The sequence below is a fragment of the Dioscorea cayenensis genome, chromosome 8 (genome assembly GCF_009730915.1).
Source record: "Dioscorea cayenensis subsp. rotundata cultivar TDr96_F1 chromosome 8, TDr96_F1_v2_PseudoChromosome.rev07_lg8_w22 25.fasta, whole genome shotgun sequence".
In the NCBI taxonomy this organism is placed as follows: Eukaryota; Viridiplantae; Streptophyta; class Magnoliopsida; order Dioscoreales; family Dioscoreaceae; genus Dioscorea; species Dioscorea cayenensis.
In genome coordinates this window covers 20,174,788-20,194,261 of record NC_052478.1, presented here as the reverse complement: position 1 = coordinate 20,194,261, position 19,474 = coordinate 20,174,788, and the positions used below count along the sequence as shown (strand labels likewise).

General features: G+C 37.9%; 1 protein-coding gene across 1 annotated transcript; it reads right to left on the bottom strand.

Moving 5' to 3' along the window:
- Positions 1 to 10,394: 10,394 nt before the first annotated feature.
- LOC120267362 lies at positions 10,395 to 15,917 on the bottom strand. Its single transcript, XM_039275007.1, has 6 exons — positions 15,364 to 15,917; positions 14,093 to 14,270; positions 12,494 to 12,829; positions 12,147 to 12,371; positions 10,846 to 11,042; positions 10,395 to 10,715 (listed from the first exon to the last, which is right to left on the bottom strand). The coding sequence occupies exons 1-6, from the start codon at positions 15,889 to 15,891 to the stop codon at positions 10,482 to 10,484; spliced, it is 1,698 nt and encodes a 565-aa protein (XP_039130941.1). The 5' UTR covers positions 15,892 to 15,917; the 3' UTR covers positions 10,395 to 10,481.
- Positions 15,918 to 19,474: the final 3,557 nt, after the last annotated feature.

Below are 19,474 nucleotides of genomic sequence, written 5' to 3'. Positions count from 1 at the left end.
GATCCTCACCTGACCCTCCTCGAGATGGTTAGATGCTCCTATGTCACAATCGACGGAGAAGGAGCAACAACAATAACTAGAGAGGTTATCAGGGGAAAGTCAGCGGTAGCAGTGGTCTCCGGGAGAGATCCCTCATCATATGAAGACTTGGAGTTGGACCCATGGACCACCCAAAACGGCACCCCGTGGAGTGTCCTGTCGCTCTATCATGCGCATAGCCCGGATGATGAGAGGTGTTATACATCGGTCAATTAGGCCCATGCCCAGGCTCTAACTCACCACATGTCTACACATCGGTCAATCAGGCCCAAGCTCCATACAAGCTTGGTAATATAAGGATCCAAAAAGATGGTCACCAGTCAGGGGCCCTGTGCCTAGTGACGTAGCTGACAGGCAAGGGCATGGCCGATGTGAATTGGCTCCCGAGCCACCATGCTCCATAAGAAGTACAAGTCAAGGAGGTTCACTACTACCGTGTTGTCTCTTCTCCAGTTAGAGTCCTAGATATGACAGTATAGTGATACCTGAATGCTGCACGTCCAAGGGCATATGCCTCAAAGGGTGTAGGTCAAGACCTAATCAGCACTCAGGTGGATCGACAGGTCGACGTGGAGTTGGGAGTATGATTGTGTACTCAACATCGACGATCCCCATCGCCACTGAAAAATCCATGTACGATATTAGGTACTCCACCTAGAACATCTGAAAGCTGATGGTCTCATGGTGGCTAAGACAGATAACCATCTTGTCCATCATGAACGAGCTCATCACCTCTAATGTCAGCTTCTAGTATGTCGGCTCTCGAATGCCGAAGAACTGTTCCTAACACTGTACAAAAATTAGGACTTGTACCTTATTAGTAATACCTATCCTCTATAATGTCAGTCAGTCAATGACCTGGTCCTCAACAAATCTTTGATCCATGAGCCTCCTATAGTGGGCCCTGTGCTTAGGATCCCCAAACCACAGAATCGCTAGCTGAGAAGACTCCCTAGTCTTCTTCTTTTTATGGGCCTCTGCCTGTGGGTGACTAGCAATTCTCTTCTGATCCATAACCTGAAATTCAGAAAGAATACAGAAAATCAACCAATAGAATATGGAAAATGCAATGCATGAATGAATAGCAAGTGCACAATGGGTATATCATGGCTGTTATGTGACCATAATGGTCTTAATACACTCGTAACCATGACCGTGGTAACCCTCTGGATGTATACAACAAACACAAAATGGTTCGTTGTGTGATTTAGCGGCATTGTTGTGCACTTCTCTAGGGCTACCACGGGAGCACAATGCCCATGGTGAGTACGTTGTGTACTAAAATAAGGCAATGTCCAGCTGACAATGGGCAGACCCTGTTGCCAGACGTTGCCAAAGTAAGATGAGAGGGAAAATTCTATAACGGTCCACAACGGGTGCATAACACCAATTGTGGCTCCTCTGTAACTAGCTCATAATTTGAACACAACAGTCATTACAATGGCCGTTGTTCATCATGGAACGGCCTTTGTGAAGCTCGACTATGGTGAAAAATTTTCATACAATGGTTTATTTTCATTGAAATTCATATAAAAACATTCACTAAGCAACCCCAAATTATTTCATGGCATTTATTATCATAAAATCATGATTTAAAAGGTGTTAAATATTTCTTACAAAATCGACCGAGAAGAGAGGATTGTTTTGCTATGAAAGGATTGTTTTGCTATGAAAATAAAAGAGTTATGTTGCTAAATCGTGAGGAAATAGTTTCAAAGCTTCTTGGAATCAATAAACAATTGTTAGGGAGGGTTCTCTATTAAAGTGAAAGAGAGTAAAATATAATCTAAGTGAGAAAGGCCAAGGGTTAGCCAGCGGCAACCCTATATCACCTCGTAACGGCCTTAACAAAGGCCCGAAAATGGTCGTTGTTCATCGATTTAGTTCCTTGAGGTACCATGGCCATTACGGGCCTGTTATGGGGCCGTTGTCAACTTAGTTAGTGCTCAAAAATTTTTAAGTGTTGGCAATGACCATTTTAGAGCTCATTATGCACACAACGGTCTCACCATGGGCGTTGTAAGGCCATGCTAGTCCTCTGAAAAATCTAGAGAAATTAGCATGATCTGAAGAACGGAAGTTACGGGTCACCACAGCCGGGGCCATGGCCGTGGTAAGCCCGTGACAGACTCACTCAAATATTTTAGAAAATACAGCTCTCTGCATATGCATCACATCATGTGCATAATGGTTGGACCATGCCTATTGTGATACAAACAGTTAAAAACTAAGGATTCTCCCTGTGTAAAATGGCATGAAAACAATTCCTAATAATAAAATAACTCCTTTTCGATGCTTATAAGCTTTAACAGAGACATCGTTTCAGGGAAGCAGTAGTCAACAAACCCAACTAGTTTATGGTCAGCCCATCTTTGCACATCACCTATTGTGCAGTGGATCACTATAGTAAAGTATTCTGAATTGCCTTCTGAGATTTAAAACCTTAAGGAATAGAGAATATACAACTAGATTTGTTAGCACTATAGCTCTATAAATCCCAAAGCTACATAGACAACCATAAAAATAATCCTAACAACCATACAGACAATCCCATATAATGAAACTTTGCAAAATTTAACTATATGCAAACATTATCTAATTAACAACAACCATACAAATAATCTCAACACAAATGAATCTCAAATTGCCAAATTTAAGATTAGATAAGAGAAAAAAAAAACATACAAGACATACATAACTCTTTTGTCTTTCTTCCTACATTCTACTTGGCGATGCCCCTTTTCTCCACAACTGAAACATTTAATGGTGCTATTGTTTCCCCTGTTCATGCTAGTTCCCGTGGAACGGTCAATAGTAGCTCCCCCTTGGAAATCTTCTGCTTGTAGTCTCCCATGGAATTCTTGATTAAAATCAATTTTGTAATAATCATTTTCTTGAGTAATAAGATTTTACTCTTTCCAATTCCTAGTTATCTTTGATCAACAGGATTTGGACAACTTGTTACCGGGTATTCATGCACGAATCAACGGTCTCGAGTATACCGCTGCATTAATTTGACTGCACTGTATTATAAAATCCATGGATTTTCAGTTACATTGTAACTAGAAATTCACTGTTTTTACAGTTACACTGAACCAAACGCCCCTATGTTTAACATCGAATTCCACAAAATAACTCTAATACATGCTTCATGAGTGTACAAAATGATATAAAATAATGAACAATTGATTGAGCTTGGATGAGGAATAATCCAGCTTTTGAGCTTGGATGTTTTTCAGAGAGAAACTCAAAGTTTGTGATAAAGAGCTATGATTTCATCATCTCAACTTCGGTTTAAGTTCAAGGCATAATTGAACCGGTTAGTTAGAGTCTTTATGTTGAGTCAAGTGATGTCTATGTTAATATAATGAGTTGGGTTAGATTATATCTATATGTAATCATATTATCTGAATGAGTGGTGAAATGAATATGTGTGTGTGTGTGTGTGTGTGTGTGTGTGTGTGTGTGACTGAGTATTAACTCTCTATTTTTCCTAAAGCTTCTTGAAAGATCTTCAACTACTATTCATGATTCAGATCTAAATGTGGTATCAGAGCTATGGTTCAAAAGTCTCAAAAGCTGTGATGTCTTCTACATCATCTTTAGATCTTTCTCTTCTTTCCTTACCCATGTTCAAAGGTGAATATTATGAAAGATGGGTTGTGAAAATGAAGACTTTGTTCAGATCACAAAATTTTTGGAAAGTTGTAGAAAAAGGAGTGACCATTGATGGATCAGAGGCTCAATAACTAGAAAGTCAACAAGCAGATGCAAAAGCTATGTACTCGATCCAACAAGTAGTGGAAGAATCCATCTTCGACATAATTGCAAACCTTTCCACAGCAAAGGAAGCATGGTAACACATACATAAGGTATATCAAGGCTCTTCAAAAGTGGTGTCGGTTCAAAGGCAAACCCTTAGACAAAGATTTGAAGTATTACAAATGGAGGAATCTGAAAATGTTCAACAATACTTGACAAGAGTTGTAAGTATAGTGAATCAGATCAAAGGTTTTGGACTATGATCTTTCAGATGTAGAAGTTGTGTCCAAGATTCTGAGAAGTATAACTCCAAAATATGACTTTGTGGTCACTGCTATTGAAGAAGAAATGGATATTGTAAAACTCTCTTTGGAAGAATTGAGTGGGTCCTTACACGCCCATGGCCCAAAGTATTAAGATCCAATGAGAAGCCTGAAGAAAAAACTTTCTATGCAAAAGGAAATTTAAGAGATGTTGAAAATTTGGAAGATACATATGGCAGAGGTAGAGGAGGAACTATGAGAGAAGGGGGAGAAATAACAGTAGAGGCAGAGGCAGAGGCAAGTTTATTGGCAGCAAATCCTTTGGTGGAACTTTTGGAAATACTTCCTACAAAGACAATCAAGGTGCTAGTTCAGCTGATCAATTCAGTCAAACCTTTGATCAAGGTAGTCAATTTTCTGATCAGAGATCAACAAGAAGAAGCTTAAGAAATGAACAATGCTATCATTGCAGGAGATTTGGTCATGCTCAATCTAATTGCTGGTTCAAAAAAAGAAATCTAGAGGAAGGTTCAAGTTCTAATGTTGATAAGAACACAGGTGAAAAGTTGGGCAGTTTATTTATGGTGCATAGTACTAAAGAGACTCCTGAAAGTTCAATCTGGTTTTTGGACTGTGGATGTTCAAGTCATATGACAGGAAGAAAAGAACAATTTTATAATCTAGATGAGACTAAAAAACATGTGGTAAGATTGGGTGACTAATAAAGAAGTGAAAGTGGAAGGAAATGGTACAATTGTAGTGACTACTCATGATGGTGCAACAAAGTTGATACACAATGTGCACTTTGTTCCCAACTTAGCACATAACTTGCTAAGTGTGGGTCAATTGGTGGCAAATGGGTATCAAGTTGTATTTGAAAATGGAAATTGCAAAATAATGAATACCAAGAATGGTACTTAACTAATGGTTGTACACCAAAACAGAAATAATTTATTTCCTGTTGAATTTTCAAAATGTGGGCAAGCTAATACAACAATATCAAGTGAGGAAGAGTCAATAGTCTGGCACAATAGATTTGGGCATCTCAGTTTTCAAGGACTTCAAGCTCTCAATCAAAAACAGATGGTGATAGGATTGCCTAGAGTGAAAAAATTCAACAGTTGTGAAGCTTGTATCTATGGCAAATTGGCTTGACAACCATTTCCATCTGGGAGATCATGGAGAGCCAAAGAAAAATTACAACTTGTTCACTCAAATATTTGTGGGCTAATGCAGGTTGATTCTCTTGGAGGAAGCAGATATTTCTTACTATTTATTGATGATTACAGCAGAATGAGTTGGGTCTACTTTATTAAAAACAAATATGAAGTGTTCTCTTGTTTCCAAAAATTTCTGTTTTTTATTGAAAGACAATCTAATTGCAAATTGAAGATTCTGAGAACAGATCGATGTGGTGAATTTATGTCTAATCAATTCCAAGTTCTTTGTGAAACGCTAGGAATCAAGTATGAATTTATTGCTCCTTATTCTCCTCAACAAAATGGTGTGGCTGTGAGAAAAAATATGACTCTTGTAGAAAAAGCTAGAAGCATACTTAACAGCAAGCACTTACCAATTAATTTTTGGGCTGAAGCAGTATCCACTGTTGTCCACTTGTCAAATTTATCACCAACCAGAGCTATTCTTGATAGAACACCATATGAAGCTTGGTTTGAAATGAAACCAAAGGTATCTCACTTAAAAACTTTTGGTAGTGTTGCATACGCAAAAATTCTTACACAAAGCCTGCAAAAAATTGATGTTAGAGCTTATAAATATATTTTTATCAGGTATTGTCTTGAATCTAAGGCCTAAAAGCTATTTGATCCCCTTACTGGGAAAGTTGTTGTAAGTAGGGATGTCAGCTTTGATGAACTAAAATGTTGGGAATGGAAATCTAAAAATTCAGTGATACAAAAAATATTTCTACCAGGAATTTTTTCCACTAATTCAGCTCCTAATAGCAGATCAAGTGTTAATACTCAAACTAGTCACACTTTGATGGAAACTAGCTCTACAGACAGCAATAATTCTGATCTTCAAAGTTCACAAGATGGTGCTCAAACTAAAGATTCAACTCCTGTTAGAGTCAGAACATTAGAGAAATATATGAAAGCTGCTCATTTGCTTTGACGATGTCTGATCCAGTAACTTTTAAAGAAGAACAGAAAAGTCCTGAGTGGAGGAATGCATGCACACTGAATTATCAGCCATAGAGAAGAATAATACATGGGAGTTAACTGTACTGCCTCAAGGAAAGAAATCAATTGGTGTTAAATAGATCTTCAAAACCAAATATAAAGCTAATGGGGAAATTGACAAATACAAAGCAAGACTTGTGGCTAAGGGGTACACTCAAGAATATGGTGTGGACTATGAAGAGATATTTTCTCCTGTAGCAAGGATGGATACCATTAGAATTCTATTATCCTTGGTAACTCATAAAGACTAGTTAGTGTATCAATTAGATGTTAAATCAGCCTTCTTGAATAGGGAGATTAATGAAGAAATCTATGTTGAGCAACCCAGAGGTTTTGAAATTAAGGGAAAAGAAAACATGGTTTACAAATTACACAAGGCTTTATATGGCCTCAAACAGGCTCCAAGGGGCTGGTATGGTAAGCTTGATGCACATTTTCAGCAGCAAGGTTTTCAAATAAGTGCTAATAAGCACACATTATACACAAAGATTAGAGATCAAGGAGGAATTTTCTTGGTGTGTGTATATGTTCATGATTTAATTTTAGGATTATGCCCTCGAATGCCAACGAGGATAGTTGTATTAGGGCATTTCATTTGTATTATACATTCTTATTTAGTAGGCATTTATTTTGATGTTCATATAAATCTTGTAATGGCATTATAATTAGTTTTGAATATCATAGTCCATGTGTATTAAGTTAAATCTTCTACTCTTTGTGGGATAAAGAGAAGAGCACTAGAAGAGTTTGGTACTTATACACTTAAATAGTTCACAAATTAGAGAATCTTTAATTAGGTGTTAAAGGTTCGTAAGGATTTGTATGACATATACTTTGACAAAGAGTGCTAGTTGAACACTATGGAATAGTGGAAGCATATGTCATAAATACATCATTGGGAATTGGTGTATTCGAACATGACTCGCAACAATCCAATCATATGGGTTTTACTCTGTGACAGTCAATGATTGGGATTGTTGGTTATGATCATATAAGTGGACTTTAGACCTGAGGTATCATGATCACAATGTACTTGTGACGTCTAGTCTATTACTAGAGTTGTTAGGCTCAGTTCATCTTTTGGTAGGGCCGACCTCGAAGTGCGACTATGTCGGGCAGGTAGCAGTTGTGAGTGATCACCAAGAAGGAATTCGTTCTCTCGGAAGTAAACGAGTTAGTATCCTATGCGACTATAAGTATGTGAGATTAGAAGACCTTGGCCAAGGCAGTCAAACTAATTGTGTGGGACACGAAGGGTAGTTTGGAATCTCACCCCACTATAGTTATTTGCATATGATCGAGTTCAGTGAGTTTGACAATAACCATGGCTCTCACTCGATTGGGATACAAGAACGAAAGGTTTATACACATATGGTAATCATAATCGGAAAGGTTCGTAATGATCTACTCATTCGTGTTCAATTGGGCTACGACGTGGGGCCACGGGGCTGACTAGGTGTTACCCAAGTCCTTTGGTATCCTCCCATTGCCAATCGAAACGAACCTAGGGAGTCACGCTTAAAGGGATAAAGAATCAGTCTCGTTTTGAGTACATTGGTAAAATTTTCAATTTATAATTTTACTTCATGGGATGAGTGAAATTGTAAATTGATCTAGGGTTTTTGTCTTAAGTTTAAATTTTGATTTAAATTCGATGGAGTCGAATAGATAATCAAAATTATGAGGACTCAAAGATAAAAGTGGTTTTAGTTAGATTATAACTCATATTTCTAATAGAACTTATATGGTAATGTTTATCATATTATGAAGGTTCATATTTTGAATAGGACTTCATAATTGAATGATGTTTATCATGTTATGAAGGTTCATATTTCAAATAGAACTCATAATTGAATAATGTTTATCATGTTTTATGAAGTTTCTATAAATATGACTCCTCTCCAACTATAGAATAATCTCAACTAATTCTCTAGTGAGAAAATCCCCTAGCTCTCTCTTCCTCTCTAACCCTAGCCGCTATTTGGAGAAGAAGAGGATATTGTCTCTTAATTCCGGCGTGTGATCTAGAGACGTGGAACTTTCATTCGGCGCTAGGAGATCTACGACAATCCGAGAGATAAGTTCGGCGCATCAAAAGAAAGAAAATCATCAAGAGGTAATTTTCTATACCTTTTAATTAAATTACGGTGCTCATTAAAAATAATTAGAATATATATCGCAAATATATTATTGCTTTCGCATGCCCTTTTAATGTTATTTGATTTTTGCGATATTACCCAACATTAATATGTATGAGCTCATCTCCATCATTGGTGGATGATTTCAAATCAGATATGAAAAAGGCCTTTGAGATGAATGACTTGGGAATAATGTCATATTTTTTAGGCCTAGAAATTAAACAAGATGCACTTGGGATTCATGTGTCACAGAAAAAGTATGTAGGAAACCTATTGAAGAGCTACAACATGCTCAATTGCAAATCAGTATCAATACCACTAAGCCCAAGTCTCAAAATGCAGGCATATGATGAAGGAGAAGAAATAGATGGAACAGCGTATAGGCAACTAACTGGGAAACTGATCTACATCACTCATTCAAGACCAGATATAGCTTTTCTTGTCAGTTTCTTATCAAGGTTCATGCACAGGCCAACAAAAATTCATCTTAGAGCTGCTAAACATCTTCTCATATACTTAGCTGGATCTATAGATTTTGGAATTTTTTACGGAAGGAACAATGATTGGATTATACAACGATGGTTAGATAGTGATTAGGGAGGTAGCACCATTGACAAAAAATGTACTATTAGAGGAGTTTTTAATATCGGATCTGGTGTAGTCTCATGTATGTCAAAAAAGCAAGAGGTTGTTGCACTGTCATCAACAGAAGCAGAATATATATATCATTGAGTTCTGCTTGTTGTCAGGGAGTGTGGATTAAAAGAATTTTGGCTAATTATGGTGTTCATCTTGAAGATCCAATTCCAATTAAGTGTCACAATAAGTCTTGCCTGGCAATTGCAAAAAATCATGTTCTTCACAACAGGACTAAACACATTGGTGTGAAATTTCACTTCATTAGAGAATTGGTGAATGATGGAATTATTCAATTAGATTACTGCAACACTGAAGAGCAAATTGTAGATATTTTTACAAAATGCTTGGATGCAAAGAAACAGTACAAATTCAAGTCTTTGCTTGGTGTTTACAATCTTCAATCAAGGAGGAGCATGTTGGAGTGATTGAAGTTCATTCTGTTTTTGAAGATCTGCTGTGTAACTGAAGTTCATTCTGCTTGGAGGTTTTTCAGAGAGAAATTCAAAGTTTGTGATAAAGGACTAAGATTTCATCATCTCAACTTAGGTTTAAGTTCGAGGCATAATTGAACCGGTTAGTCAGAGTCTTTATGTTGAGTCAAGTGATGTCTTTGTTAATATAATGAGTTGGATTAGATTGTATCTATATGTAATCATATTAACTGAATGAGTGGTGAAATGAATGTGTGTGTGTGACTGAGTATTAACTCTTTGTTTTTCCTGAAACTTCGTGAAAGATCGGCAACTACTGTTCATCATCTTCAACCCTCTTCCTGTGATTCAGATCTACATTTTTTTAATATCATTCTTAGTAGTAGAAGAGGATGCAACTTTTTATATTTGTCTTTTCATAACTAAATGGGAGTAAAGATGAGATTTCTCTGCTTCACTTCTTAGCAAGAGCTTACCTCATTTAGTGGTGTGCATACTAAGGTAAATTGATACAGTCACATTGACTGTGTTTTATTAATTATCATAAGATGAATGGACGCATGCGTGTTAGAGTTTGTGACCCGAATCTATTTATAATCAAACTACAAATATCCTAAGATTATAATTGTAAATCATAGTTATCAACTATGAGTTTGAATAGATTAGTTAGTGTATAATATTATAGGATTTAATGGTATAAGACTTTATATAAATCATCATGGGTACCATAGATGATGTGTACCAACACTAGTTTTGGGTAGCAATGTTGCATTGAGTGTGTGAGAAGTGTCTTTTTATTTTATTTCTTATATATTATTGTTCGTTTTATCCCTAACAATGTGTGTGATCCTTGTCGGCATTGTTCAAAATAATATATAAACCAACCTCCACTCACTGATTCCAAAAAAAAAAAACTATTTGAATAAAACTAGTAGAACAAGTACTCTTGCTCTTTATTATATTATTACTCCCTTTACCATTACAATGGTGAAGGCCTTACAACACTGATCAAGCACTAGCCGTGATGGTAGCTGAGCTATTCCCTTCTAACAAGTCTAAAATAACATGCCTAATTTGAGAGCTATACTGGCTCACAAGATCATAATAACGACTCCAAAGCATTACACCCCCGTATTTGTCCAATTTCTTGATGTTAGGGAGCACGTCAAAGACAAGCTTGTTGGGTGGCAAGTACCCACTTCCGGCGGCAGCTGGTGACGCCGGCAACTCCACAAAGAATTGCTGGCATCGAGTAGTTTTATGATCTGAAGAAGCTGCTCTTTGAAGAGGCAGTGGGTCGGCTGAAGGCCTACGAGGAACGTACAAGATGGGTATCTGGGGGCACCATCAGCGATGGTCAACTTCTTCTCACTCGAGCGGAATGGGAGGCGCGGCAGAAGATGCAGTCAGGTGATTCCTTGGGAAGAGGGAAGTCACCTGAGACAGTCGGGGTAACCGTGGGCGTGGTAAAGGCAGAGGACGCGGTAGCCGCGAGAGTGTGCCAGGAAAGGATGGCTTTAGTGGCTCTAGCGGCAGGGGACGTGACAAGAGCTACATTCAGTGTTTCAACTGCAACAAGTTGGGGCACTACGCCAACCAGTGCAAGGTACCCAAGAAGTTTGAAGTGGTACATCTCACGCGGGGTGACGACACAGCACCGGCTCTCTTACTCACAGTATCAGATGAACTAACATTGACTGTGCCGACGCGGGAGGAACGGCGAGACATTACTTTCCTCAACGAAGAGAAGGTGTTCCCGGAGCTACACCTGGTCGAAGAAGACGAGGGCACTAGTAATTTCTGGTACCTTGACAACGGGGCCAACAGTCACATGACCGGAGACAAAGAAAAGTTCCATGAACTAGACGAAAGTGTCACCGGGAAGGTAGCATTTGGAGACAGATCCACGGTTGAAATCATGGGAAAGGGGTCCATTATGTTTATCTGCAAGAATGGAGAACAGTGGCTTCTCCAGGAGGTATACTATATACCAAGGCTTCGCAGCAATCTGGTGAGTCTTGGCCAACTCACCGAGATAGGCTACAGGGTGGTGATGAATGAAGACGAACTTGAGGTGTATGACAAACTTCATCTTCGGCTGATCATGAAGGTGAAGCGTTCCCCGAACCGTCTATATTGCATCAAGATGGAGCAAGCGAGGCCGGTCTGTATGCTGATGAACATCGACGATCCAGCATGGCTCTGGCATGCCCGACTTGGCCATGTCAATTTTCACTCTTTAAAGTAGTTGATTGACAAGGGGATGGCAGCAGGAGTGCCAACAATTACACAACAAAATCAATTATGCCAGGGATGTTTGGTGGCGAAACAAGCAAGAGACTTGTTCCCGGCGGTGGCAAGCTTTCGAGCACAGGTGGTGCTCGAACTCCTCCACATCGACTTATGTGGTCCGATCTCTCCCTTAACTCGCCGGTAACAGGTATTTCATGTTAATTGTTGATGATTGCACACGCTGGATGTGGGATTTTGTGATCATGTCAAAGGATCAGTCCTACTTTGTATTTAGAAAATTCAAGTTACATGTAGAGAACTTGAGTGGACATCGAATCAAGACTGTGAGGACAGATCGCGGTGGCGAGTTTCTATCCGCCGGGTTCGTCCGTATCTGTGATGAGGCTGGGATTTTGCACCATCTCACCGCTCCCTACACACCACAGCAGAATGGTGTGGTGGAGCGGAGAAACATAACAGTAATGGCAATGGCAAGGTCATTACTTAAAAGCATGAATGTCCCTGGGAAATTCTGGGGAGAGGCGGTGCGGCATGCAGTGTATCTGCTAAACCGACTACCAACAAAAGCAATGGGTAATCGAACTCCATTTGAAGCTTGGAACGGCAGGAAGCCACATCTCGGACATCTCCGGGTGTTCAGTTGTACTGCACATGTCAAGGTGCAGACACATTTGAAAAAGCTTGATGATCGGAACCAACCCATGGTGTATCTTGGCGCCGAGGAGAATAGTAAGGCGCACGACTCTATGATCCACGGAGTGGCAAACTCATTGTAAGTCGAGATGTTAAATTTGAAGAAAATTTAGTGTGGAAGTGGAATGCAGGCGGGGAAGCTACAGAAGCAACTGAGATCATTATAGAGGAAGAGATCCTCGACACTTCGACGGGAAGCAGCTTAGTGTCATTTGTCAGTAGACCAGTGGTTGAACCGACACGCGAACTATCACCACTAACTGGGGACAGAACACCAACAGAACCTGTGAATATGGTGAGATCGAGGATGGCAGAAGCAGCTACTCCAATACAGGTTATACCATCGTCGACGCCTGCACTGAGTTTTTCTCCAACCCCGATAGCAAGCGCTAGCAGCTCAAAGGATGGTGCTGTTCGTTATAGGCATATTGAGGACATCATGAGTGATGCACGCCGTGTGGAACTTGATGAATGTGTTGATATGGCCATGCTTGCAGAGGGAGAGGAGCCATCCTGCTATCGTGATGCAGTAGGCCAGCCGGCTTAGGAAGAAGCCATGGCAAAGGAGATTGAGTCCATTGAGAAGAATGGAACATGGACACTGACAATGTTACCTGCAGGACACAAACCCATTGGTTTGAAATGGGTGTACAAGCTGAAGAAGAACTCAGATGGGGAAGTGATCAAGCACAAAGCCAGGCTAGTGGCGAAAGGGTACGTGCAACGGCAGGGAATAGATTTCGAAGATGTATTTGCACCAGTGGCTAGGTTAGACACTGTGCGTGTGTTTCTTGCCATTGCTGCAAATCGTGGGTGGCAGGTTCATCACTTAGACGTCAAATCGGCATTTTTAAATTGGGAGCTTGAAGAGGAGGTGTATGTGACTCAGCCAGAGGGCTTTATAGAGAAGGACAAGGAGCACCTCGTGCTAAAATTAAGCAAGGCTCTCTATGGGCTCCGACAAGCGCCACGGGCATGGAACATTAAACTGGATAGGAGTTTAAAGAATCTCGGGTTCAGAAGGTGTGCACAGGAGCAGGCCGTATACAAAAGAGGAGATGGACAAGCTGCAGTTATAATAGCGGTGTATGTCGATGATATCATCGTCACAGGAGGAGATCCAAAGGAGATTGAGATTTACAAACATCAGATGACTATTGAATTTGAGATGAGTGATATGGGGTTATTGTCATTTTATCTTGGTTTTGAAGTCTCTCAGCAAGAGAATTGCATCAAAATTAAGCAGGCTGCATATGCCGTGAAAGTCTTGACACAGTTTGGAATGTTGGACTGTAATCCTACTAAATTTCCCATGGAACCGAGAGCACAGTTGAACAAGGATCCTGATGGTCAGCCAGTGGATGCCACTGAGTATAGGCGAATCATTGGTTGTCTCAGGTATTTGGTGCATACTCGCCCTGAACTTTCTTTTGCTGTTGGAGTAGCCAGCAAGTTCATGGAAAGACCAACTATGATGCAACACAATGCTGTGAAGAAAATTCTTCGGTACTTATCTGGTACCATACATTATGGGCTGGTGTATGCCAGAGGAGGAGAAGCAGAGGTGATCACTGGGTTTACTGACAGTGACTTTGTGGGAGATATGGATGACAAAAAGAGCACGGGAGGAATGGCTTTCTACATTAATGAATGTCTTGTGTCCTGGAATTCACAGAAATTGAAGACAGTTGCTCTTTCATTGTACGAGGCTGAATTCATGGCGGCAACAGTAGCGGCATGCCATGCACTATGGCTTAGAAGTTTGGTGGGAGAATTGACTGGAGGAGAACTAGGAGTGGTGAAGCTATTTGTTGACAACAAGTCAGCTATTGCATTAATGAAGAACCCTGTCTTCCATGGACGCAGTAAGCATATTGACACAAAATTACATTTCATTCGTGAGTGCATCGAAGGAGGACAGATTGTGGTTCAGTTCGTCAGCATTGAGGATCAAAAAGCAGATGCTCTAACGAAGGCTTTGCCAGCGGGGAAGCTTGCGACAATGCGGCACCTGATGGGTGTTCGCGATCTCGGGCCACATCAGGATTAAGGGGGAGTATGTTGGATTTAATCCTCGCTGTGATCCATTATATCCAAGTACCAATGAGAATGGCATCCATACTTCACCAGTAACAAATCAATTCTGTATGGGAATATGGATGGCTGGATATGCTTTCTTTTAATTTTCTATTCACTGTTAGTCTAGGTAGTAGTGTCTTGTGTGCTTTGGTTGTGATGTTGTTTCCTTTTAAGAAAGTAATGAATGAAGAGAAAGTGTGTCTTCTTTCTTCTTCTCTCCAGCCGAACGATTCTGTTTTTTTTCCTTCTCTATCTGTCTGGGCATTGCAATTCTCCATTTCCTTTGGCAGTAGCTCTTCAGCACATATATCCAAATAAAAGGAGTACATTTTATTCATTTTTTTTCAATATATATATACACAGGTAAACCGATATTATAATTTATTTAGTCAACTCATCCTTGCGGGGCTAGTAGAATTTTAATTTGTCTTACTGATATTTTATTTATTTGTGTTATATTATGGTAATATTTATATAATTTTATTTAACTACATTCAACCAATATCTGTTTCTGCAATTATTGTAAAGCTCCAACGGTGGTGGATCAGAGACTATTAGCAAGGATGAATAGATAGTTAAATATTTTAATATGTCATATAATGATTATTTCATATAATTGTATTCTAGGTAATGCATCAAATAATGATTATTTCTATCTAATGTAAAACAGTATTTATAAGTTAATATTCTCTTGTAAGTTGTTATATAATATTAAGGTACTACGTGCTCCTATAATAATAATTATGATAATAATCATAATAATGAGAAGTAGAAGAGAGCTGATATTCCATTCCTCTCATAAATAACTTCAACTCTATGAAGGTTGAGAATCGATGACTTTCGAGTTATTATGCTTAACACTCACCTTCTTTCCATGTTTACTGTACTCGTAGAGCATCTGAGCGAGCTCTTCCCAGTGTTCATTAGTTCCACTTTCGATATCAAAATCAATACCGTCTAATACAGCATCTCCGAGAGGCCGGGAAGACGATGACCCTCCGAGGAAGTTGTTCCAAAGGTAGTCAGCCACCTCCTGAGCATCTTTATTTGATACAAGAGTGTAGCTGCCGCTAGCTCCACCCAGAGAGAGAAACACCTTGATATGTTTCCTTTGGCAAGCCTTGATATCGTTGCTAATACTAGTACAACCACTAGAGCTGGTAGGGTCACAGTGTCCTGCAAGGTTGAGGCCCGGAGTCTGGAAGTTGCCGAACTGGTAAAGGAAAGCCAGAACCACTATGTCATAGTTTCCTGTCGAGCATGCCTCTGCCAGAGAGCCTTCATAGCCGTTTTGACCCCAGTAGACGACGATGCTGCCAATGCCGGCATTGGAGGTGATGGATAGTGCTGCTAATGTGAGGAGGAGGAGAGTTAGGGTTTTTTGAGTTGCCATTAGGAATTTAGGGTTTGTGATATATGAAGGTGAAGGAGAGGCCTTGGGTTTATATAGGGATGAATGAGAACATGTGTCATGGCACGTAAGCTATAATAAGAGACAATTGACTGCCTGTAATTAAATAAGTTGTTTATATATTTCTTTTCTACTTTTGCCTTTTTTTAGAAAAATTAAAATTAAAATTTGATTGTATTGTAGGGTAAGTAGAGGTGGGCACGGGCCGTCCGGAAAACCGGCCCGGCCCGGAACCGGCCCGCCGGTTCATTGACCCGTAACCGGCCCGTATTGTAGACGGGCCGGTTACGGGTTGGGGTTTTCCCAACCCGTGACCCGCCGGGTCAAAACCCGGTTGGGCCCGGCAGGCCGGGACAAACCCGGTTTAAGTACTTGTTGGTCATGGGATTTGAACCCATGATCTTGAACTTGGATAGGAAAAACCCAACCACTTGAGCTACAATTTGTTTTTAATATTTATTGGAAAGAATTATATATAGATAAATGTAGGATATGGATCAAAATATTTTATTTGTAACTTTTTTTCAATGACAACATGATAAGCACAATAATAACCCTATTGTTAGAGACCAAAGTAAAATCTAGAGCCAACTCTAATTATAATAAATAAATAAGTTGATGATAACTTCAATTTAAAAAATAAGAATACTACTTGATATGTACATTTTGTTGCACTTAAAAAAGTGTGCTAATAATTTAATTTGATAGATAAATAAATTAAAATTGTAGTTTTTTTATCCTTTTTAAAATTATTTTGATATGTCTTAAAAATTTTTAAGTTATTATAAATTATTTTAAATTTTTTGTTGTTTGGGATTAAATTTAAAAAATATTTTGTAACTTCTGTATATTTATTTATGTTTTAAACTAAAACAAAAAAAATTTGTAGGCCAATTGGTTAATGTTATTTTCTCATGTGAGAGGTCTTAGGTTCAAACCCCATCCATGACACATTTTTTTGTTATTTACAAAATCCCGCCGGATCAAACGGGCCTGGCCCGGACCCGTGAGTTCGGATAGCGGGGCCGGGTCCGGCTCATTCACGAATGGACGGACCTGGCGGGCTCGCTGGGTCAACCCGGCCCGGCGGATCTCCCCTGTAGCACGGGCCGGTTTCGGTGAACAGGACCCAGCGGGGCCGGTTAACCGGCCCGTGCCCACCTCTAAGGGTAAGTACAAATTTGTTTAGTTTTATTTATTTATTTATTTTAATTATGATGTGCATAATCCGCAAGCCAATTGTTAATTATCCTGTCTCAACCACATTGTGTTAGGTGATAGTCAAACTCTTAACATCTCCTATTGAACTCAAATATTTTAATTAACTACTTTGTTATTATCACAGTAGTGAAATTTATCTTTTTACTTTTAACAAAAAAAAAAGTCATAAATGGTACAACCGAGGATTAATCATTCGGACCCACCAGATAGACACAAAAAATAAACGGTTAACTCAATTTTTTAGATAAGAATATGTTATTATTATTCTATACAATGGAACTGGAACTTTCTACATAGATGATTTTCAAAATAGAATCCATGTTATTGGACCAAAAGTTTATTGGTAGTGAGATTTATTCTTTCCTTTGATTTTAAAAATCAGCTATTTTTTTAAAATAAAAGTAATTCGTGCATCATCTGACATGTATTTTTTTATTTTTTTAAATTAAAAATCAAGAATTTATTGAGATGAATAATTTTTAGGAAAAAACAATTGTTTTTTATTTTATTTTTTATGTTATTTTCTGGTTTGTATGTCTTTGTAAACTAAACTAAAAAGGAAAAAAAAAAGGAAAAGGTATATTTATTTTTTATTAAAATTGATGATAATTTTTTTGTGATAAAATTATGAAAGATGGTGAAAGATCAAGCTTTTATTGATATTTATATAATTATTTTTGTGTACTGGTTGAAGATTTTAATTTTCGACAATGTTAACATTTAATTTGTATGATGTCGTTGTAATGTGAATCATGTGAAAGATGCAAAAAAATAAAAAATAAAAAATCTTTTGTTTGTATACTTTTATTATAAAAAAGAGTAATTACTAGCACAAAAATTCTATGAAAAATATATTTAATTTTATTAAAATTGAAAGGCTGTTGATTTTGCATAAAATTATTTAATTTATCAATAAATATTGATGTCTTTGGGGCATTTAAGAAATTAAATATGGTTTTTATACACTTGGCCAATAAATACTTCTCTAATAACTGTATATATTATTGAAGAAGTATTTATTGGTTCTTTTATGTACAACTATTCGATTATAGGATTATAAAGGAATTTTAATTTATAATTCAGGGCATGTGAGTGGTTTTGTAATTTTTTGATAATATAAGTGTGTATTTCTATGTTTCCTTTAAGGTTTTTTAAGAATAATTTTAAAAGATTGACCATTAAATGGTCATCGAGCTAACTAAAAGGTGGCATATTAAAGCATGTGTTGAAATTTTCAACTTATAACACTTTGAAGTTCATGAATTAATCCTTGTGGGCACATTCATTTGAAAAACAAATCGAGATTTTCCAATTAAATATATTTAAAAATAATTAAGTGAATGGCTTGACAAAACAAAATGGGAAATTGTTGACATAAATGAAATATACAGAAGTAGATATTGTATCATTTTTAAAGTAAATAGGGATTATATAAATGTTGCTTTCCTATTAAAATAAAAATTAATAAAAATGGAAAAAGTGAACTTCATAAAATCTTATGAACATGGGAAGTGTCGTATAGCAATAAAAAATAAATGCTAAAAACAATATTAAGATAATTAAAGATGCTTATTAAATCAATATTAAAGCAAACTATAATACAATAAAATCAATAAAAATAACATATTTTAAAAAAATTGAAACTCAAAGTGATCTTGCATTTTAAGAATGTAGTCACAAACTCGTCTAGCACCCATCTTAAATAGCCAAGCACAAGTAACTTTGATATTTATTTGTAAAAGAGTGGTCGTGCATTGCATTTATTGATATTTTTTTTTTTCTTTAACATTATAAAAACAGTGAGTAGTCATACATCAATTTGATATATTTGTAAAGATTTAACACCGCCTTTGAAGCATCTCCATCGGCTTAATCAAGCATGAAGTCTAGATCCTTTCATTAACCACCTCATGCTGGTGTAAATATGGGTTAAGGTCTTTGTCAAGCAATTAAGACAGAACGCTAAGTGTCCTTCTCAAAGCTAGTGAGTGAGTCGATGAAAGGGACTAATGTAACCTATGAAACATAAGTACATGTGCAGATCAAACATTATAGTGTGTTTAATAGAAGGGTTATATATTCCATATTATTGAATATTAGCACTAATGTACGTCCTATTATCTAGCCTAAAGTAAGAGTCGGTGCATAAAATCAAATAAAGGCAAAAATGCTAAAAAAACCTAATTAGGAAAATTGACAAGGGGCAAATCAAGCATGAAGCAAAGGTGTCCGAGAATAGACTTTATTTAGGGCAAATGAGGTACTGAACAAGGTGTATCGAATGAATGCAAAATCGATTAGTCCGAGAGAGTTTTTAATACATACTATCCACTTTCTCAATATG

Coding starts and splice junctions, on each gene's coding strand:
- LOC120267362 (XM_039275007.1), bottom strand. CDS start 15,891: ATGGCAACTCAAAAAACCCTAACTCTCCTCCTCCTCACATTAGCAGCA. Junction 14,271..15,363: donor ACAGTAAACATGGAAAGAAG/GTGAGTGTTAAG, acceptor CGTCCATGGAAG/ACAGGGTTCTTCATTAATGC. Junction 12,830..14,092: donor AGCAACTGTCTTCAATTTCT/GTGAATTCCAGG, acceptor TATAACGAACAG/CACCATCCTTTGAGCTGCTA.